Source organism: Lithobates pipiens, unplaced genomic scaffold (assembly GCF_037356315.1).
Source record: "Lithobates pipiens isolate NorthernLeopardFrog02 unplaced genomic scaffold, aLitPip1_a1.2 Scaffold_28, whole genome shotgun sequence".
Taxonomy (NCBI): Eukaryota; Metazoa; Chordata; class Amphibia; order Anura; family Ranidae; genus Lithobates; species Lithobates pipiens.
This window is the reverse complement of record NW_027507789.1, coordinates 37,968,574-37,988,260: the sequence shown is the minus strand read 5'-3', so window position 1 is coordinate 37,988,260 and position 19,687 is coordinate 37,968,574. Positions and strand designations below refer to the sequence as shown.

The following is a 19,687-nucleotide window of genomic DNA, read 5'->3' as shown; positions in this document are numbered from 1 at the left end:
GTCAAATAATTAAGCAAATTGAAAAATACTTGAATTTTCCATGCTTTTACCTGCAAAAGAAAGAGTTAGTAATTGCACACCAGGTGGGTCCCTATTCTGAATTTAATACACTTAACTAAACCTAAAATACTCATACCTACACTGGATCAAACATCCAGCAAAAAAACTGCTAGCGAATATTCATATTTAGACGTATGTACATCCGTACAGCATTTAGAAACCTACAAGTCTTCATCCACTACACGTCATGTGCTAGAATACATTTAAGCATGTACACACACTTATATGCATTTGAAAACATATAGGTGTAAAATATACCCAAATACTAATCTCAAATGCAGGATTTAGGCATCTTTGTATGTTACTGAAATGCAGTCAGTTAACCTGACCTTTTACCCTTTATAAAGGCCAATTCTACATAACATTTTCTACTGTGGCGTCCCTCTAAAGCAGCATTATTCAACCTTTTTAACATTAAAGAACCCTTGAATTTTTTTTCTGGTCCTAGGGAACCCCTGATAATAATCTACAGCTCATAATACATTAGTGTGAAGGATTCTCCTAACATATGTGGTCATTGGAAACAATTTCCCATTACATATAGCAAAAAAATAGCCCAAGAAATCACTAGCAACCACTGGAGGAATACCAGGGTTCCACTAAACCCTGGTTGAGAAAGGTTGCTCTAAAGGGAAGAGGTGGCAATGCTGTGAAAAAGATATTCCAGCACTGTGATGCCCACCAGCGGTGGCCAGTCCATAAGGGGCGCCGCCCACCTAATCTCTATGCACCGGCCCCTAATCTCCATGCAGGGTGCCGGACGCATTTATTTTCGCTCTTTTTACTGACTAACGAATGGGGGTGTTTTCAAACAGTCTTCAGCTTGTCATCTTCCAAGGGAGGGCAGCAAGCTGAGTAGAGTCTGAAACCTTAGCCAAAACTGGCAATGCTGAGAAGGGCTGCTTGTTGGGGTGAATGCTACTAGTTTTAGAGGCTGAACTGAGACTTGCAAAAGAGACTGATAAGATAGAATGAGTCCAGAGATGGACAACAAAAATGGTAAAGAGTCTGGGGAATAAAACATGTGGGTGGCTACGCTAGGCATCAAGGGGATTGGACATGGGATAGCTTTACTCGTGCCCATCAATGACCGGGGAAAAGGATGGTGGCCGCAGGGATAACTCAACCTTAAGGTGGACCACCAACTTAGAGATGGCTGTACACTGTGTACACTTGAACAAACAAACTAGACTCCATGCAACATACCATACCTGTGCATAGGCTGGGGACCTCTGCGGCACTGATCTACTCCCATTGCTATGGGAGACAAAGCACTCATGGAGAGTGCTTACAACAACTCCTTCTACTAGAAGCTATCCCACATGTCACATGTACACGCTTATGACACGCTGCTAGAGAAACCTTTATTACCCTTAGTAACCACTTGTTTTTTCACACTGTGTTAACTCTTAAACTGATGTCTTCATACCCCAATGTGCTTTAACTGACCCACGCTGTAGACTGTGCACCGGTTTCTTGCATTATACCCCTTGAGTACTTTACTGGAGACTCTCAGCATAAGAGTTCAAAAGCAAACAAATCCCTAACTCAGGCTTGTGGCCTACATACCCGCACAGGCAAGAGTCCAAAGTAGCAGATTTCCAGAGCTGGTGTTCCAACTTCCTACCCGCCCTACATGAGGGATATGATAGGAGGCAGGCTTGCTCTCTGAGGTGGAACCACTCCCCCTTCTCTCTCCTCTGTAAGCAGCTGGAGATTACTTGTTGGGGCTTGTCTGTGTCTTCCCTTCCCATGCAGACTCTGTGAGACTGGGCAGAGCCCTCCCCCCTTTTATTATCAGCACAGGGAGAGAGGCAAAGCTCAACAAATAGTGTGGGAAACAGGCTATCTGTTTCCCTCTCAGCCGGGGCAGCAGCTGTCTCACTAACCAGTATTTCAACCTGCTTACAAACATATCAGGAGAGTCTTCAGGAGCTTGAAATGTATGGTCTTAGGAAAGAAGGGAAAGGGGAAACATGGTTGAAACCTTTACTGTATATACATTAAAGAGGAAGTAAACCCTGATGGGTTTACTTCCTCTTTCATTCCCTGCAAAGGCAAAGCATAATGGACTACTATACATCGCATAGTAGTCCATTATGTGTCACTTACCTGACACAGGAGCCAGCGATGTCACCGCTGTCCCCTGTAGTCCGGCGCATCCATCTTCTCGGTGGGGTCTCGCAGCTCCGCCGCTGTCATTCGGCGAAGCTGCAATGACGTCACTCCCGCGAATGCGCACGGGAGCCGACACGTGCGGCAGCTCCGTCGTTGAAAATGCCGTGCTCAGTGCGCCTGCGCGCTGCTGTCTACGGCGCATGCGCCGTAGACAGCGGTGCCTGTCTTCGGGAAAATATCTCCTAAACCGTATAGGTTTAGGAGATATTTCTTGGACCTACAGGTAAGCCTTAATCTAGGCTTACCTGTAGGTCAAAGTGTGTTATAAGAGTTTACAACCACTTTAAGGGTGTGCATAAGGTTCAGGAGGCCGGTATTTTCAATATGAAGCCAAGATTAAGAACATGGGGACATGACCTCAAACAAGCAGGAGGGATATTCAAATCTAATCTTAAAAAAATATATAAATAAATAAATAAAGTCGCGCTATGGAGAAACCAAAAACAAAGCAAGATCTCCAATGTGATAGAAATATAAAAAATAAATAAAAAGTGAAGGAAGAAAAGAAATATACTGGGTTAGAGCTGCCTGTGCCTGAAGCCCTCACTTCCTTAGTGGGGAGGACAGGGAAATGAAAAGTGTAAAATAAAAAGGTTATGGCGCTAAACCCTATCAGTGATGTGATAAATTAACCTATCACCAAAACCTGGTGTTTTTATATAAAAAGAAAAAGCTGTTGGCAATAGCGTGCAAAGATTTCCTAAAACAATTTTGTATCCTAATTGAAAAAATATATGTGTGATCAATATTGAATCAACATTCGTGTTCCATCATAATTATATCCAAAATAGATATTAAGTTATCTTATACGTGTCAGCCTGCTATGAGTGAATACCAAAAATATATAAACATTCATTTAGATATACAAAATGGTAAAAATGTTGTTTGTATCCAACAATGTGCTAGTTCAGAACAAACTGTGCAAACATGTGCAAAATAAGTGCAAAAAAAGCGACTAGGGATCAGAACAGCCAGGGATCAGAAATATGTTCAACCAATAATCGCATGAAGACGCATCTATGTCCAATATAAGTCCAAAATTAATGTTTGGCTTAATGATACTGCCTCCTCAGATTATTGCTGTAATTGATGCGTAAAGTCAATAGGGAATATTTCATTCACTCGTGCAAACAGTGCGGGTCTTCAATTAGAAAACTTCATCCCCGGTGCGCCACTCAGTGCTATAGTATGTAAATGCTCTCACCAGAGTTAATGCCCCTTATGGGGCTGGATGGACCTTCACAATGTAAGCCACTGTGCTGCTCTCTGGCTGCTGCTGGTGCACTGGGTGAAGCTTCGCTATTCCGTCCGTATGGTCTCCAACGTTAATTATATATGAGGAAAGACATATCCATAGTGTAATACATTCTTAACCAGATCGTTTGTTTATTAATATTAAAAAACGACTCACATTTGACATTAAAAGCATATGCGTATGGAAAAAACTCAGCCGTTCGTCTCTATCCGTTCAAACGAGTTCACACAACGTGGCCACGCCCTACGCGTTTCGTCACTCTGACGTCCTCTGGTGCCTCTTTACGCATCAATTACAGCAATAATCTGAGGAGGCAGTATCATTAAGCCAAACATTAATTTTGGACTTATATTGGACATAGATGCGTCTTCATGCGATTATTGGTTGAACATATTTCTGATCCCTGGCTGTTCTGATCCCTAGTCGCTTTTTTTGCACTTATTTTGCACATGTTTGCACAGTTTGTTCTGAACTAGCACATTGTTGGATACAAACAACATTTTTACCATTTTGTATATCTAAATGAATGTTTATATATTTTTGGTATTCACTCATAGCAGGCTGACACGTATAAGATAACTTAATATCTATTTTGGATATAATTATGATGGAACACGAATGTTGATTCAATATTGATCACACATATATTTTTTCAATTAGGATACAAAATTGTTTTAGGAAATCTTTGCACGCTATTGCCAACAGCTTTTTCTTTTTATATAAAAACACCAGGTTTTGGTGATAGGTTAATTTATCACATCACTGATAGGGTTTAGCGCCATAACCTTTTTATTTTACACTTAAAAAAATATATATTTTACCGAATGAGCACTGATGCTTGGAATAGAATTCCAGCAAAGGTAGTGAGTCAGTCAACAGTAAGTAGATTCAAACATGCTTGGGACAAAGCTAGACCTATATTTGAAAAAAAGTTTTATTTATATATATATATATATATATATATATATATATATATATATATATATATATGTGCAAAGAAATGGGGCCACCTCAATGGAGCACTTGGTCTTTTTTTTTGCTGTTATTCTTCTGTTTTTCTATCTATTCAGTTTTATGAGTATCTATGATAGAACCACCACTCTCCAATTATTAGAGTTTCACTTTTTTCCTGGAGGAACAAAATGTACTGAGTGTCTTTTAGCCCTAATAACTATGCATCTACCATGTGGAGCCGGCATTTCCATGTTCATAAGTGGCTTATAACCAGCATATTTAAATAACCAGAAGACAGACCAATAAATTTTCACTTTAGAATTCCCGTGCAATATGCAAATACCATCTTTATGTCTAAACCTGACAGTTTTTTATTGCCTACTTTATGCGGAAGCATGTTCATACTTACAGATTGCTGGGAGATGAAAGGATTTATACTTCTGTGATGTGGAACTGGGGTAGGAACCCCCTGAACACCACTAGATAGATGAACCGGCCTGTTTAACCATTCCAAATTTAAAGTCTAGTCATTTTGACATAAAGTTTATATAAAGCAGACATGATTAGCCCAGCAGTCCTTCCTGTCCCTCCAACAGCAGCTTGACTGATTGTTCACCTTTATCTCTGTTCGGCAGCAGTGGAATGGCCGTGACACCGGTCTCATGGTAACGCGCGTGGTAAATCACAGAAGGTTCTCCGCTACCGTCAGTGTCGGGGATACGTCTCTGCGTAGCACCAGCAAGTATCGTTGTGTCCTAAGATCAGCCGGCGGATCTGGAGTGTCCAACTATGCAGAACTCAGCGTAAAAGGTAAGAGTGCACATGAATGACTCTCAGGTGTCCTGTATTCAGAAAATGGACATTATTGTTTTAAATTTTGGTTAAAATTGAGAAGAAAACTTTAAAGCTGAGCTCAAGGTAAGCAGGTAAAACACAGATGGGTTCATGTCACAATGCTTTTTTTCCCTGCCAAATGATTTGTATTTTTGCCCATCCAGTCCTGAGATTTACCCAGCTCTACCACACAGCACAACCTTACTTGGCAGGGGAGGGGACCTGGTCTTCTTCAACTACAGTTTCTACAAATATTTGGGCCTGCAATAAGGAGAATCAAGCCTAGATGTAGGGATGGCATGACAGGGTTAAAAGGGGGCCCAGGAGGAGTTTTAAGTAGGTTAAGAAGAAATAGGGTCAGAGGTACTTACGGAATTGGTGGGTTGGAAGGAGCAGGTGGAGCTTCAGGAGATGATCAGTAGGGGGATCATGATGCTTCACTTGGAAGAAGGACTGGGTTGGGTCAACTTACTACCCTCCTTCTCTTCTTTGGGTTCAGTAGTTAGGCATTTGGACAGTTCACTTGGTGTGATTTCCCATGGCAGCTGATTGGTAAAAGGTCCTTGTATGTGCTTTATCATAGAAAAAAAATGTCCACTGGTAGGGACCCGTCATGGCTCCCAGTAGTTTGTTTGGGTTGTATCTGCTAGTAGTGGTTGTTCCTGAGTCAGTGATTTGTGACCGCAGGCCTAATTTTTGGTTAAAGCAAGTACTTGAAGTAGTGATGCCCACAAGGACCTTGTGGCTCCATTTTGTCATACCCAACATACTCGACTGACTGTTTTTGTATTTTATGTATATTCTTTATTATTTAGACAACTTTGTTAATAAAAGGGCTGCTTTGGCCATGAATCTCCGGTTTTGTGTCATGTGTGTCACATGGGTAAGGTATGAGGCAAATGATGGTCAAGCAGTTGGAGGGACAAATCATCTTTCATACTCTAGTCATGTACGGTGACTGCCAAAGGCTAAAAACCAAATTCAGTTTTAACAGTTAGGCCTCATGCCCACAGGCGTTTTAACAGCAGCGTTTAGGAGCTTTTTTTATAGCGTTTTTGAGCTGTAAGTGGCATAGGTGTTTTTAAGCTCCAAAAAAAACCCAGGACCAGCACGTTGTGAGGCTCCAGCGCTAGAGCTGTAAAAATGGCAGACTGTATATAGAGCGCTAAGCCTCGTCAGGAGTTCTCTGCCTCTATTCAAAATCAATGTTTCCCTATGGGATCCCATTGATTTGAATATAAGTTCATGATGATCCGACTTCCAGAGCAACTTGTGTCATGAGGATCTTGAAGGGGAACTCCGCCGGGTCTTGGCATGGCACCTGTTGACATCCAAAGCCCCCGCTCCCTTGTGACGTCATTGCCTGGTGCATGATGGGGTGATGGCGCCATAAGGGGCGAGGCTTCGGATTACGTCAGTGGGTGGCCCCTCCCCATGCCAATATAAGTCATTGCACACAGCGGACCCAGGATTACATCGGGAGATTGCGGCAAATCAACATCGGAGGAAGAGCAGAGGGAGAAGACCCTGCAAAAGAGCGAGAAGACAATGGAGAAGACCCAGGAAAAGAGCGAGAAGACAGCGCAGAGAGAAGACAGCAGAGGGAGAAGAACTGGAGAGGGTGAAGGACCGGCAGAGAGAGAAGACGTCGCCAGAAGAGGGAGAAGAGATCGCTGGAGAGGGAAGGAGAAATCGGAAGAGACGTCGGAGCTGCCTTAATAAAATGCTTTAAAAACCTGTTTTGTGTTTATTTTTTACACTTTTTTTAGGTGAATGGGTAGGGGTACAATGTACCCCATACTCATTCACATAGGGTGGGGGGGCTGGGATCTGGGGGCCCCCTTGTTAAAGCGGGCTTCCAGATTCCGATAAGCCCCCGCCCACAGACCCCGACAACCAATGGCCAGGGTTGTTGGGAAGAGACCCTTGTCTCATCAATATGGGAACAGGGTGCTTTGGGGTGGGGGGCGCAGGGCCCCCCTGCCCCAAATCACCCACCCCTCCATGTTGAGGGCATGTGGCCCGGTGTGGTCTGGGTGGCGAGCTCGCTCGACCCTCCCCTTCCTGACTTACCGGGCTGCGTGCTCGGATAAGGATCTGATATGGATCTTGGCGGGGAACCCATACCATTTTTTTGGTTGTGGGGGGTTCCCCTTAAGATCCATAACAGACCAAAGGGTTTGGTGTCATCCTGTGGCTGGAACCCCACGTCAATTTTTTTTTTCGTTTTGGTGGGGTTCCCCTTCAAGATCCTTAGCACACAAATCACGCCGCAAATCGACTTATATTTGAATCGATGGGATCCCATAGGGAACCATTGATTTTTAATAGAGGCAGAGAAACGAGGCTGAAAGCTAGCATGGCTAAATGTGCATTGACATCAATGCAAAAGGCTGATAAAATTGCATAAAATGTACCCCATTCACTGCTTTTTTTCTGGCGTCATTACTAGCTTTACAGCCCGTTTTTTATAACGCCTGTGGGTATGAGGCCTCAGTTATGTGGTGTGGTGTCAAGAAAAGAACTGATTCTGATTTGCTGCTCAAAGTAGCATGTGAAGACTAGTGGAGTCCTCAGAGGCATGCAAGACCAATTTTTCCCCTTTCCAACTACTCACCAAATAATTAGACTAATGCCCTGTACACACGATGTTGTCAGAAATTCCGATCGTGTGTGGGCTCCATCTGACTTTTTCTGTCGGAATTTCCGACACACAAAGTTTGAGATCTGGATCTAAAATTTTCCGACAACAAAGTGTGTAGACAATTCTGATGCACAAAGTGCCACGCATGCTCAGAATAAATTACGAGACGAAAGCTATTGGCTACTGGCCTCTTTATAGTGGCCTCTTTATAGTCCCGTTGTGCGTGTTGTACGTCACCTCGCTCTGAACGTTTGGATTTTCCGACAACTTTGTGTGACCGTCTGTATGCAAGACAAGTTTGGGCCAAAATCCGTCAGATAAAATCCGACGGATTTTGTCGTCGGAATGTCTGAGGCCGCGTACACACGGGCGGACTGTTCGCCCAACCTTGTTCGGCAAACAGTTTCATCAAACAGTCCGCTCAAAATTTGCATGAGCGGACTTGCCCACACACGAGCGGACTGTTTGACGAACAAGGTTGGGCAAACAGTTCGCTCAACTTTTGAAATGAACGGACTCGCCCACGTAAGGCGGAGGCAAATCCGCCCATTTCGAGCGCGTGTACAGGTAGGCGGGGCCCGCGAGGGAGACGTCGCGGGCTCCGCCGCCTGGAATGGGCTTAAAGGGGAACCCCAACGCCGAAAAAAATCGGCGTGGGGGTTCCCCCCAAGTCCACAACAGACCCTTGTCCGAGCACGCTACCCGGCCGGCTCCTGAGCCGTACCAGGCCGCGTGCCCTCAACATGGGGGGTGCCTTGGGGAAGGGGGGGCCGCGCGGCCCCCCCCACCCCAAAGCACCTTGTCCCCATGTTGATGAGGACAAGGGCCTCTTCCCGACAACCCTGGCCGTTGGTTGTCGGGGTCTGCGGGCGGGGGGCTTATCGGAATCCGGGAGCCCCCTTTAAGAAGGGGGCCCCGGATACTGGCCCCCCACCCTATGTGAATGAGTATGGGGTACAATGTACCCCTACCCATTCACCTGTGAACTAAAGTACAATAAAAAACACAACACAGAGAAAAAATATTTTATTGCACAGCTCCGGGGGTCTTCGGGGGGTCTTCTCGCCGGACTCCTCCGCTATGTGTGTGTAGCTCTTTTGCTAGCGGAGAAGTCCGGTTTTCTTCCTCCCCGCCGCCGGCCTCTTCTCCCGACTTCGGGGGTCTTGTCCCCCTCTTCGGTTCTTCTGCCGGGCCACCGCGCCTGGTCCGGTGGCCCGGTCTTCTGTCGCCGTCTTCCGTTCTTCTGTCGCCGCCTTCGGTTCTTCTGCCGGGCCACCGCGCCTTCTTGTAGCTCTTTTACAGGCGGTGGCCCGGTCTTCTGTCGCCGCTGTCGTCGCCGCCGCCTTCCGTTCTTGTTCTTCTTCTTGTTCTTCTTCTTCTCCTGGAGATGTTGACTCGACGAGCTCTCCGGCCGGAATGCCAGGGACACGCTCCGCTGCCACTTATATAGTGACAATGGGGCGGTGTCACATGGTATATGTCACATGGGTTGGTCACATGGGTTGATGTCACATGGGGACTATGACATCGTAAGGGGGCGGGGTCACCATGTGACCAACCCATGTGACATATACCATGTGACACCGCCCCATTGTCACTATATAAGTGACCGCACAGCGCGGCTCTGGCATTCCGGCCGGAGAGCTCGTCGAGTCAACATCTCCAGGAGAAGAAGAAGAACAAGAAGAAGAACAAGAACGGAAGGCGGCGGCGGCGGCGACAGCGGCGACAGAAGACCGGGCCACCGCCTGTAAAAGAGCTACAAGAAGGCGCGGTGGCCCGGCAGAAGAACCGAAGGCGGCGACAGAAGAACGGAAGACGGCGACAGAAGACCGGGCCACCGGACCAGGCGCGGTGGCCCGGCAGAAGAACCGAAGAGGGGGACAAGACCCCCCGAAGTCGGGAGAAGAGGCCGGCGGCGGGGAGGAAGAAAGCTGGACTCCTCCGCTAGCAAAAGAGCTACACACACATAGCGGAGGAGTCCGGCGAGAAGACCCCCGGAGCTGTGCAATAAAATATTTTTTCTCTGTGTTGTGTTTTTTATTGTACTTTAGTTCACAGGTGAATGGGTAGGGGTACATTGTACCCCATACTCATTCACATAGGGTGGGAGGCCGGTATCCGGGGCCCCCTTCTTAAAGGGGGCTCCCGGATTCCGATAAGCCCCCCGCCCGCAGACCCCGACAACCAACGGCCAGGGTTGTCGGGAAGAGGCCCTTGTCCTCATCAACATGGGGACAAGGTGCTTTGGGGTGGGGGGGCCGCGCGGCCCCCCTTCCCCAAGGCACCCCCCATGTTGAGGGCACGCGGCCTGGTACGGCTCAGGAGGGGGGGCGCGCTCGCTCGCCCCCCTTTCCTGGCCGGCCGGGTAGCGTGCTCGGACAAGGGTCTGGTGTGGACTTGGGGGGAACCCCCACGCCGATTTTTTTCGGCGTTGGGGTTCCCCTTTAAGCCCATTCCAGGCGGCGGAGCCCGCGACGTCTCCTTCGCGGGCCCCGCCTACCTGTACACGCGCTCGAAATGGGCGGACTTTCCGAGCGGGAACAGTCCGCTCATTTCGAAAGTACAGCGGACAAGCCCACACACGGGCGGACTGTTCGCTCAAACACAGTTTCAGCGGACAGTTTTTCGGAATTTCCGAAAGACTTTGTCCGTCCAACTGTCCGCTGAAACTGTCCGCTGAAAGCCCACACACGAGCGGACTGTCCGCCCAAACACTGTTCAGCGGACAAGGTTGGGCGAACAGTCCGCCCGTGTGTACGCGGCCTGACCGTGTGTACAGGGCATTATTCCTTGTGCAGTTGTTGACAGGTAGAGCTATGTCCAGGTTTCCATGGCAGTAGGGTGGTCTCAGTACCCATAAAATGCATGAAGGCAAAAAAGAAAAAATCTTCACCCTTTACAGTCACTTCAAATATATCATTGAAGCATTTTGTTATTATCTGTTTCATAAGTGTTAAAAAAAAAACTTTTAATCATATCAGAAATTCATTTTGTGTCCTCTGCACACTTCTTGTGTTGCCTCAAAAGGCCTCCCCTTATGTTGGTCTACAGAATGATTATCTTTTATGTTATAAAGAGCTAAGAGTGGGAGGGGTTTAGCAAAAGACACTGGGCAGGACTGACACCACTCAGTCCACAAAATTTCAGTGTGTTGTCAGCCCACTAGAGGTTTTAAGAACTGAGTGCATTTTTGACATATCATTAGTTATTTTTCTGTATTTAAATGGTCTTTAAAAGGATAAAATGCAGGGAAATGCTCATGTATAGCAGAGATGCACTGCGTGTGTTTTTTACCTACCTACCTAGGTTTAATATGTTGTTGTATTAGATGACTGGTCCACTTTAAAGAGAAAATACATGTCCTGAATGAGCTAGAGGGTGTTTATCAATAGAAATATAAAATTGCAGAAATGTTGTTTTTTTTTTTTTGCAAAAAAACGTGAATGTATTATTTTTTGGAATAGTGGACTTATATTTTAATAGGCAGGGTAAAGGGAGGTGCTATATTGTCAGTCTCTATGAGCAGGGCCAAATGGGGCATAGCCCCTAGGCTCCCTGACAGAAAGGGCCCCCTTTTATACAAAAATAATATAAAACAATAATAAAATAATAAAAAAATATAATAAAAAATATATAATAAAAAAATAATTTATTTTATTAAATGTATCTTGGGAAGTAATATTTTGCTGGTCACCATCTATAAAAGATTTTTCTCTGAACTGGTATATTGTATCATATTTAAAAACACATTTTGGCAGCCCAAAGGAACCTCACATAGAGTGCTTAGATTGCGTGTGTGTGTGTGCACGGATGACCTAAGAATGACGTTGCATCATGCATTTTAAAAATGGGTGACTGTCATTGACAAAGTAAATCAACTCTGTGTTTCAGGGGCCCCCCAAACCATAAGTGTCTCAGGTCCTCCAAGGTCTAAATCTGGCCCTATCTATAAACAAGGGCAGATATGGAAAGGCGCTCATGTCAATGGAGGGTTCTGTCCTTTAGCGCACACTCTGAACCATGGTTGCCCCATAATTGATGGAATTGTTGCCATTTTATTGTGGTGATGCCCACTTCTACAACACATAGGAACTGTTACACAGACCGGGATTTAGTGTCTTTTATACAGTGCCTTGAAAAAGTATTCATACCCCTTAACATTTTCCACATTTTGTCACGTTACAACCAAAAACGTAAATGTATTTTATTGGGATTTTATGTGATAAACCGACACAAAGTGGTACATCATTGTGAAGTGGAAGGAAAATGATAAATGGTTTTCAATTTTTTTTACAAATAAATATCTGAACACTGTGGCATACATTTTAATTCAGCCCCCTTTACTCTGATAATCCTAACTAAAATTTAGTGGAACCAATTGCTTTCACAAGTCATCTAATTTGTAAATAAATAGAGTCGACCTGTGCGTAATTTAATCTCAGTATAAATACAGCTGTTCTGTGAAGCCCTCTAATGCCGCATACACACGACCAGACTTTTTGAGGGACTAGGTCCGACGGTCTTTCCGACGGACTTTCAGCGGAGTTCCGACGGACTTTCCGAATGAACACCAAAGTACGACGGATTTGAACGTGATGATGTACGACCGAACTAGAATAAGGAAGTTCATAGCCACTAGCCAATAGCTGCCCTAGCATTGGTTTTTGTCGGTCGGACTAGCATACAGACAAACTGATTTCTTGGTCCGGCGGAGTTCCGGTGGGATAATTTAAAACATGTTCTATTTCTAAAGTCCACCGGATTTTTGGCAAGCAAAGGTCCGATGGAGCCCACACACGATCAAATTGTCAGACGGACTCGTTCCGTCGGACCTTTGCTGTCAAAAAGTCCAGTCGTGTGTACGTGGCATAAGCCTTAGTGAATCTTAGACCGCGTACACACGGGCGGATTGTCTGCCCAACTTAGTCCGCTGAACCGTGTTTCAGCGGACAATCCGCTCGTGTGTGGGCTTCAGCGGACTTTTTCAGCGGACAGTCTGACGGACAAAGTCTTTCGGAATTTCCGTAATTTTGTCCGTCCAAACTTGGTTTTGTCCGTCCAAACTTGGTTTTGTCCGTCCAAACTTGGTTTCAGCAGACAGTCCGCTCGTGTGTAGGCAAGTTGGACGGACTAAGTATGGCGCATGCTCAGAAAGGATTTACACGGCCGAAGGTTTCATTGCAGTGTATTGGACGTCGTTTTTCTAGTCCCGTCGTACGTGCTGTACACGTCATCGCGCAAGTTTTCAGCGGACTGTCTGTTCATCGTGTGTGGTCAAGTCCGTTCATTCAAAAGTTGAACGGACTGTCTGTCGGATTGTCTGACGAACTTAGTTGGGCAGACAATCCGCCCGTGTGTACGCGGCCTTAGTGAACAAACAGCATCACGAAGGCCAAGGAACACATCAGACAGGTTAGGGATAAAGACAATAATCCGCACTCACCAGCTCCCCTACTCCTTAAGGGGTTAATGCGCCTCCACAGTGTGAGCCCCTGTGTCGCTATATAGAGCTGCTTCAGTTACCATCCAGTAGTTTCCCTCATTCATCCTTCGGTTTGTGAGTAACCTCTTATGCACTTAATAAAATGTTGTTTTAAACTGGATTACACTATGTATGTATCATTCTGTTTTTAATGAGGGAAACTACTGGATGGTAACTGAAGCAGCTGGTGAGTGCGGATTATTGTCTTTATGCATGGGAATCGCACCGGTTGCAATCCAGGAAGCCACCAAGCACTGAAGCACACTGTCACTTTTTGTTCCAGATAGGACTCTCTGACATTAACTTTCTGCTGCTGGACATTTGTTTCAATTTGCATCTGTATTTTTCGTATTTTTTTTTTTTTTATTTAGCGACTCTTACTTAGTGAATTTACTGAATACAAAGCACTGTATTTATTTATTGTGGCACTTATAGAAGCACGTAACACTTTTTTTCAGCATTTACTGAACCTGTGGCACTTTCATAGGCACTTAGCACTTTGTTCATCATGTGATTTGCAAAAACGCACATACCGTATATACTGGAGTATAAGCCGAGATTTTCAGCCCCTTTTTTTAGGCTGAAAGTGCCCCCCTCGGCTTATACTCGAGTCACGCAGATCAGGTAGGCAGACGGCGGCCATTCCACTATTCAAAAGCCGCTCCTCCCTGTCTGTGATAGGCGGAACACTCAATTTCCCAGCAGTCAGTGTTCCGCCTATCACGGACATCCGCTCATTCTCATACTACGGACGAGGATGTCCGTGATAGGCGGAACACTGACTGCTGGGAAATTGAGTGTTCCGCCTATCACAGACAGAGAGGCACGGCTTTTGAACAGTGGAATGGCCGCCGTCTGTCAGACGAGGAGGAGAGGTGCGGCATGGCACACAGAGGCTGCAGAAGGACAAAGAGGCTGCAGATTGGCACAGGTAGGCTGCGATGGACACAGGGATGGACGGGACACAGGGATGGACACAGGGAGGGACGGGACACAGGGATGGACACAGGGATGGACACAGGGATGGACACAGGGATGGACACAGGGAGGGACACAGGGATGGACACAGGGAGGTATGCAGCTGCAGATGGGCATTGTTGACCCTCTTTTCCACTCTTTCAAGCTGTAACAGTAGCTGCTGCATGTCTCACCCTCGGCTTATACACGAGTCAATAAGTTTTCCCAGTTTTTTTGTGGTAAATTAGGGGCCTCGGCTTATATTCGGATCGACCTATACTCGAGTATATACGGTATGCACTTTTTTCTACAGAAAGTATATTGAATCTTTGCACTAGTATATAGCAATTTAGTGATAATTTAAATAGCATATTTGTCATACTTTTTAAGCAAGATTTATATTGTTATTCGTATATTGCACATAAGGAATTTTTATTTTTTCTATTTTTTTACATTTTATCATTTATTTTGAATTTTATTTTTCACTTTTATATGTTAGTCACCAGTGACTAATTTAACAATAAGGTATAATCATTAGCAGGTGAGTTTCCTGCAGACACTTAGTAGAAATAATAGCAGGTGAGCGCCATAACTACCCCATTTAATATTTGTCAAGAGGCCCATGGTAATCCTGGAGGAGCTACAGAGATCCAAAGCTCAGGTGGGAGAATCTGTCAACTATTAGTCGTGCACTCCACAAATCTGGCCTTTATGGAGGAGTGGCAAAAAGAAAGCCACTGTTGAAAGAAAGCCATAAGAAGTCCAGCTTGCAGTTTGCCAGAAGCCATGTGGGGGACACAGCAAACGTGTAAGAAGGTGCTCTGGTTAGATGAGACCAAAATTGAACTTTTTGGCCTAAAAGCAAAATGCTATGTGTGAAAACTAACACTGCACATCACCCTGCCACCACAGGGGGGTAGCAGCATCATGTTGTGGGGGTGCTTTTCCTCAGTAGGGACAGGGAAGCTGGTCAGAGTTGATGGGAAGATGGATGGAGCCAAATACAGGGCAATCTTAGAAGAAAACCTATAAGTCCTTGTACACACGGTCGGAGATTCTGACGGAATGTTTCCTATCGGACCGTTTTGTTGGATATTCCAACTGTGTGTGGTCTGCATCGGACTGTTTCCGTCTGAATATCTGACGGACCAAGTTTTCCAACTTGCGGTTCAAATTTTCCTACAAAATGCTCCGATAGGACATACTCCGATCATGTGTAGCCTACTCCGACGGACAAAGTGCCACGCATGCTCAGATCAAATTCCTAGACCAAAGCTATTGGCTACTAGCCTGAACGTAGTCCCGTCTTAATGAAATAACGTCATCACGTTATGTACAATCGGATTTTCCGACAACTTAGTCCGATCGTGTGTATGCAACATCACTTCCGGACCTCTTCCGGAATTAATCCGTCGGATTTGGTTGTCGGAATCTCCGACCGTGTGTACAAGGGCTTAGACTTGAGACTGGGCAGAGGTTCACATTCCAGCAGGACAACTACCTTAAAAATACAGCCAGAGCTACAATGGAATGGTTAAGATCAATGCATATTCATGTGTTAGAATGGCCTAGTCAAAGTCCAGACCTAAATCCAATTGAGAATCTGTAGCAAGACTTGAAAATTGCTGTTCACAGACACTCTCCATATAATCTGACAGAGCTTGAGCTATTTTGCAAAGAAGAATGGGCAAACATTTCCCTCTCTAGATGTGCAAAGCTGGTAGAGACATCCCCAAAAAGATTTGCGGCTGTAATTGTAGTGAAAGATGGTTCTACAAAATATTGACTCAGGGGGGCTGAATAGAAATGCACTCCAAACTTTTCACATATTTATGTGTAAAAAAAAATTGAAAACCATTTATCATTTTCCTTTCACTTCACAATTATGTGCCAGTTTGTGTTGGTCTATCACATAAAATCCCAATAAAATACATTTATGTTTTTAGTTGTAACATGACAAAATGTGAAAAACGTCAAGGGGTATGAATATTTTTTCAAGGCACTGTATATCAAGAATGCTGTGTGCAGATCTATAATATTGATGGTAAAGTACATTCTTTAGAGGTCAGGATTGCTGAAAGTGAAAAAATAAAAAAATGCACTCATTTCCACTTTAACTTTTACAGTGACATCTTGAGAGCCAATAAAACTTTGAATGTACTTGGGTCTTTGAAACGTTGTCAGTGAAACTGATTGGTCACCTGCTGTGGCCTGTCCAATCATGTTTGAAGACAATCTTTAAAATGCAAAGCATGCTTTTTGCACTTTCTTGACTGTCAACCTGGGTGAAATGTTTATTACAGCTAGAAAATTATGAGTATCTACTGAACTGTTGGGGGTCCTTTGCATTGAACAGTCACAGTTCTGATGTTGGTTGGAAGGGGGTTTGTTGGAAATGTCGTGTTTCTGGACATCTCCCTCTAATTAAATGTGTCTATTCTGACAAGCAACATGTAAAGAATTTTATTATGCACAGCACTGTGATTTTCAAACCATAAATTGTGTGACTGCTTTTCTCCTAAAAATTCTGTTTTTCAATTAGGTATTTGAGATGGTTGACAAAAAAATATATACGGTAATGCTTTTAACATATCCATTTTCTTCTAGTGCAGGGGTGGCCAACCAGACATAGACCAAGAGCCACATTTTTTACCAAGTTACCGCAAAGAGCCACATCATACGCATGGGCACACATGAACATCACCCCATCCCTTCCTCATACACACATACTTTTGCTCAGCTGGATTTATTGTATATGTCACACACTGTTTTAACACTACAAAGACCACAGGCCAGTCATTTTCAACAATGAACACTGTGTGCACTCTCACACAGACAAACTCTGTTTAACCAAATCCATAAACAATAATAGAACAATTTACAATACATACATGAAAAACTGCCCACATGCGCACTTGACGAAAATACTGCAGCGACCCTGCAGTAATGTTGAGTGTTACAATGTTTATGTTAGAGTTCTGTGATTTCCCATGGTCTGTGACTGCGTCTGCCTGGATATGAGAGCGAGGGGGCGGGGGAGCAGGTGAGAGAGAGCGCGCCTGGGTGAGAGAGTGTGAGAGGAGCACGGCGAATGAGTGAGTTGATGTATAGACCGAGTTTGCCCTGTTTTTGTTTTGGCGTGATTACGGCCGACAGTAACCAACTTCTGGAAGACGTTCGGCAATAAAAGGAAGTTTATTGAAGAACGCCTCATTATTCATAACGTGTCCAGTCGGACGCTACAATACCGTATTGAACTCAAGCGAAGCGAAACTTGGATATTATAGCGACCCTACATTATGTGCTGAATGTTACTGAATGTTATACTGTTTAGAGACTTAAATTAGAGTGTTATGATTTTCCATTGTCTGTGAATGCATCAGGATAGATGAGAAAGCAAGGGGGCGGGGGAGTGAGAGTGAGGGGTGAGTGGAGGTGTGTGTGAGAGCGGATGGCGAACGACTGGAAAAGAGTAAGGAAGAGAAACGAAGATTGTTTTTTGTTTGTGTTGTTTTGGCGTGGTTACGGCCAACAGTAATGGAGTTCTGCTGTTGTCAATAAATGACAGTTCATTCGACTACTTCTCGTCATTCTTGCACGTCTGGCAGAACGCTACAATATGAACGTAAGAGCCGAATGGAACCTGGCAAAGAGCCGCATGCAGCTCGGGAGCCGCGGGTTGGCCACCCCTGTTCTAGTGCTTACAGTTGGGTTACATGTCAAGAAGGTTTAAGACAGAGAGTGATGTTCAAAGAACAGTCAATCAGAATTCAGTTTTAATGCATCTGACTGTGTGACGTTATGATTGGTTGCTGTGATTACCCATCCTAAATCTTTTCACTATTTCACTGGACAAGGTCATAAGTATCAAGTTGTGGCGTTACAGAAATCACAATAGTATATGGATGGGGAACTTTGATTTTAACAACTAAGCAAGCTGGAAAGATTACAAACACTACAAAAGCCAATTAAAGGAAATCTGTACTGAACAAAAACGTAGGCTACCACTTTCGACTTTAAAAGATGCTGGTTTTCCAGATGTCATGTTGATCCAGTGGCTAACAAGATATCATAAATAATGTGTTGCACTATAAATAATGTGATCCAATCAAATTATCGTTATAGTTATCTAGTGACTTTAAACATATTTCAAATCAGTATGTCCATAATAATAATAGAAAGTACTAGGTACAAAAATCCCAATGTAAAAAGAAGAGAAGAATTCCACCAATCAGTGTAAGTTAATCATCTTAAAGTGGAAGTAAACCCATCGATTTAAACAGTTTCAAAAAACGGCATGCCGGGAATGCTAACTGCACATTGACTGTGCTCTCAACCAAACTGTCAAACCACCCAATGGCTGGTGTCATAACGGATCACATGTGCAGCACCGTGGCAGCTGAAGATTAAACAGAGGCAAAGATGGCAGCTTCTGTGGATGAAAACGATAGGTTAGTTTACTTCCACTTTAAACCAGCAAACACCCCTGTGCACCAAGATTCACGTTGCCGCTTACCAGATAGCTAGACCCCAAAGTCCAATAGGGCTTTTTTAGGGAAACAACCATGGATAAATGGATGGATGGATGATAGTGGTGATTGCTCCTTAAGCTTGGCACTGCTTCTTCCCAGGCTCTCCTATTCAGATCTTAACGCAAGGATTGCTCACAATATTGCTGCCTAATTATCCAAACAGAAGGAAAAGGGAAAAGAGCCAATAGTGAACCACATTCTTCTTCTTCTTTATTGCATAAAACATACAATATAATTACAAGATGAGAGACATTCAGAGATTAACATAGATGCCCACCAGCTCCTGTAGTAGGAGTGATGACACCAGCACTTGGCTCTGCCATTTTGTCTGAAAGGATGTATTCCAATGGACTATGGAGTATTGTTCTGGGTTCGTTTCATTGGTGACCCCTGAATTGTTCCTTTACCGTTATGGCCACTGAAGTGCTCCCTTACATTATGGGCCAGTGGAGAAGGCTCCCCTCAGGTTGATGGTCAGTGGGAGAAGGACCATCTTAAATTGGTGGTCAATGAGAGAAGGACCACCTTACACTGGTGGTCAGTAAGAAGAATGCTCCTCATTTTGACAGGCAGAAGGCATTACTTTTGTGGTCAGTAGGAAGATTGACTCTTTCTTTGGTGGTCAGTGGAGAACCACATTACACTGGTGGTAAGGGGGAAAATTCAATCAGTGAAAAGAATGCCTCTTGCAAAGACCTAAATGGTCCTTGCAAGATTTAAAATTAAAGATTTAGAAAATGCCCATTGCTGAAGAAACCCTAGTAACCCTAGGTTTCCACAGAACCTTT

The 19,687-nt window shown here is 44.5% G+C and overlaps 1 protein-coding gene across 13 annotated transcripts in view; it reads left to right on the top strand.

The window, feature by feature from the left end:
- PTPRT (protein tyrosine phosphatase receptor type T) overlaps positions 1-19,687 on the top strand; it is a 654,130-nt gene that overhangs the window by 307,926 nt on the left and 326,517 nt on the right. For all 13 annotated transcript variants that reach the window (XM_077459099.1, XM_077459105.1, XM_077459107.1 and 10 more), the window contains exon 6: positions 5,083-5,257. In XM_077459099.1, coding sequence (XP_077315225.1) covers positions 5,083-5,257 — 175 coding nt within the window. The remainder of the gene's footprint in view (positions 1-5,082; positions 5,258-19,687) is intronic.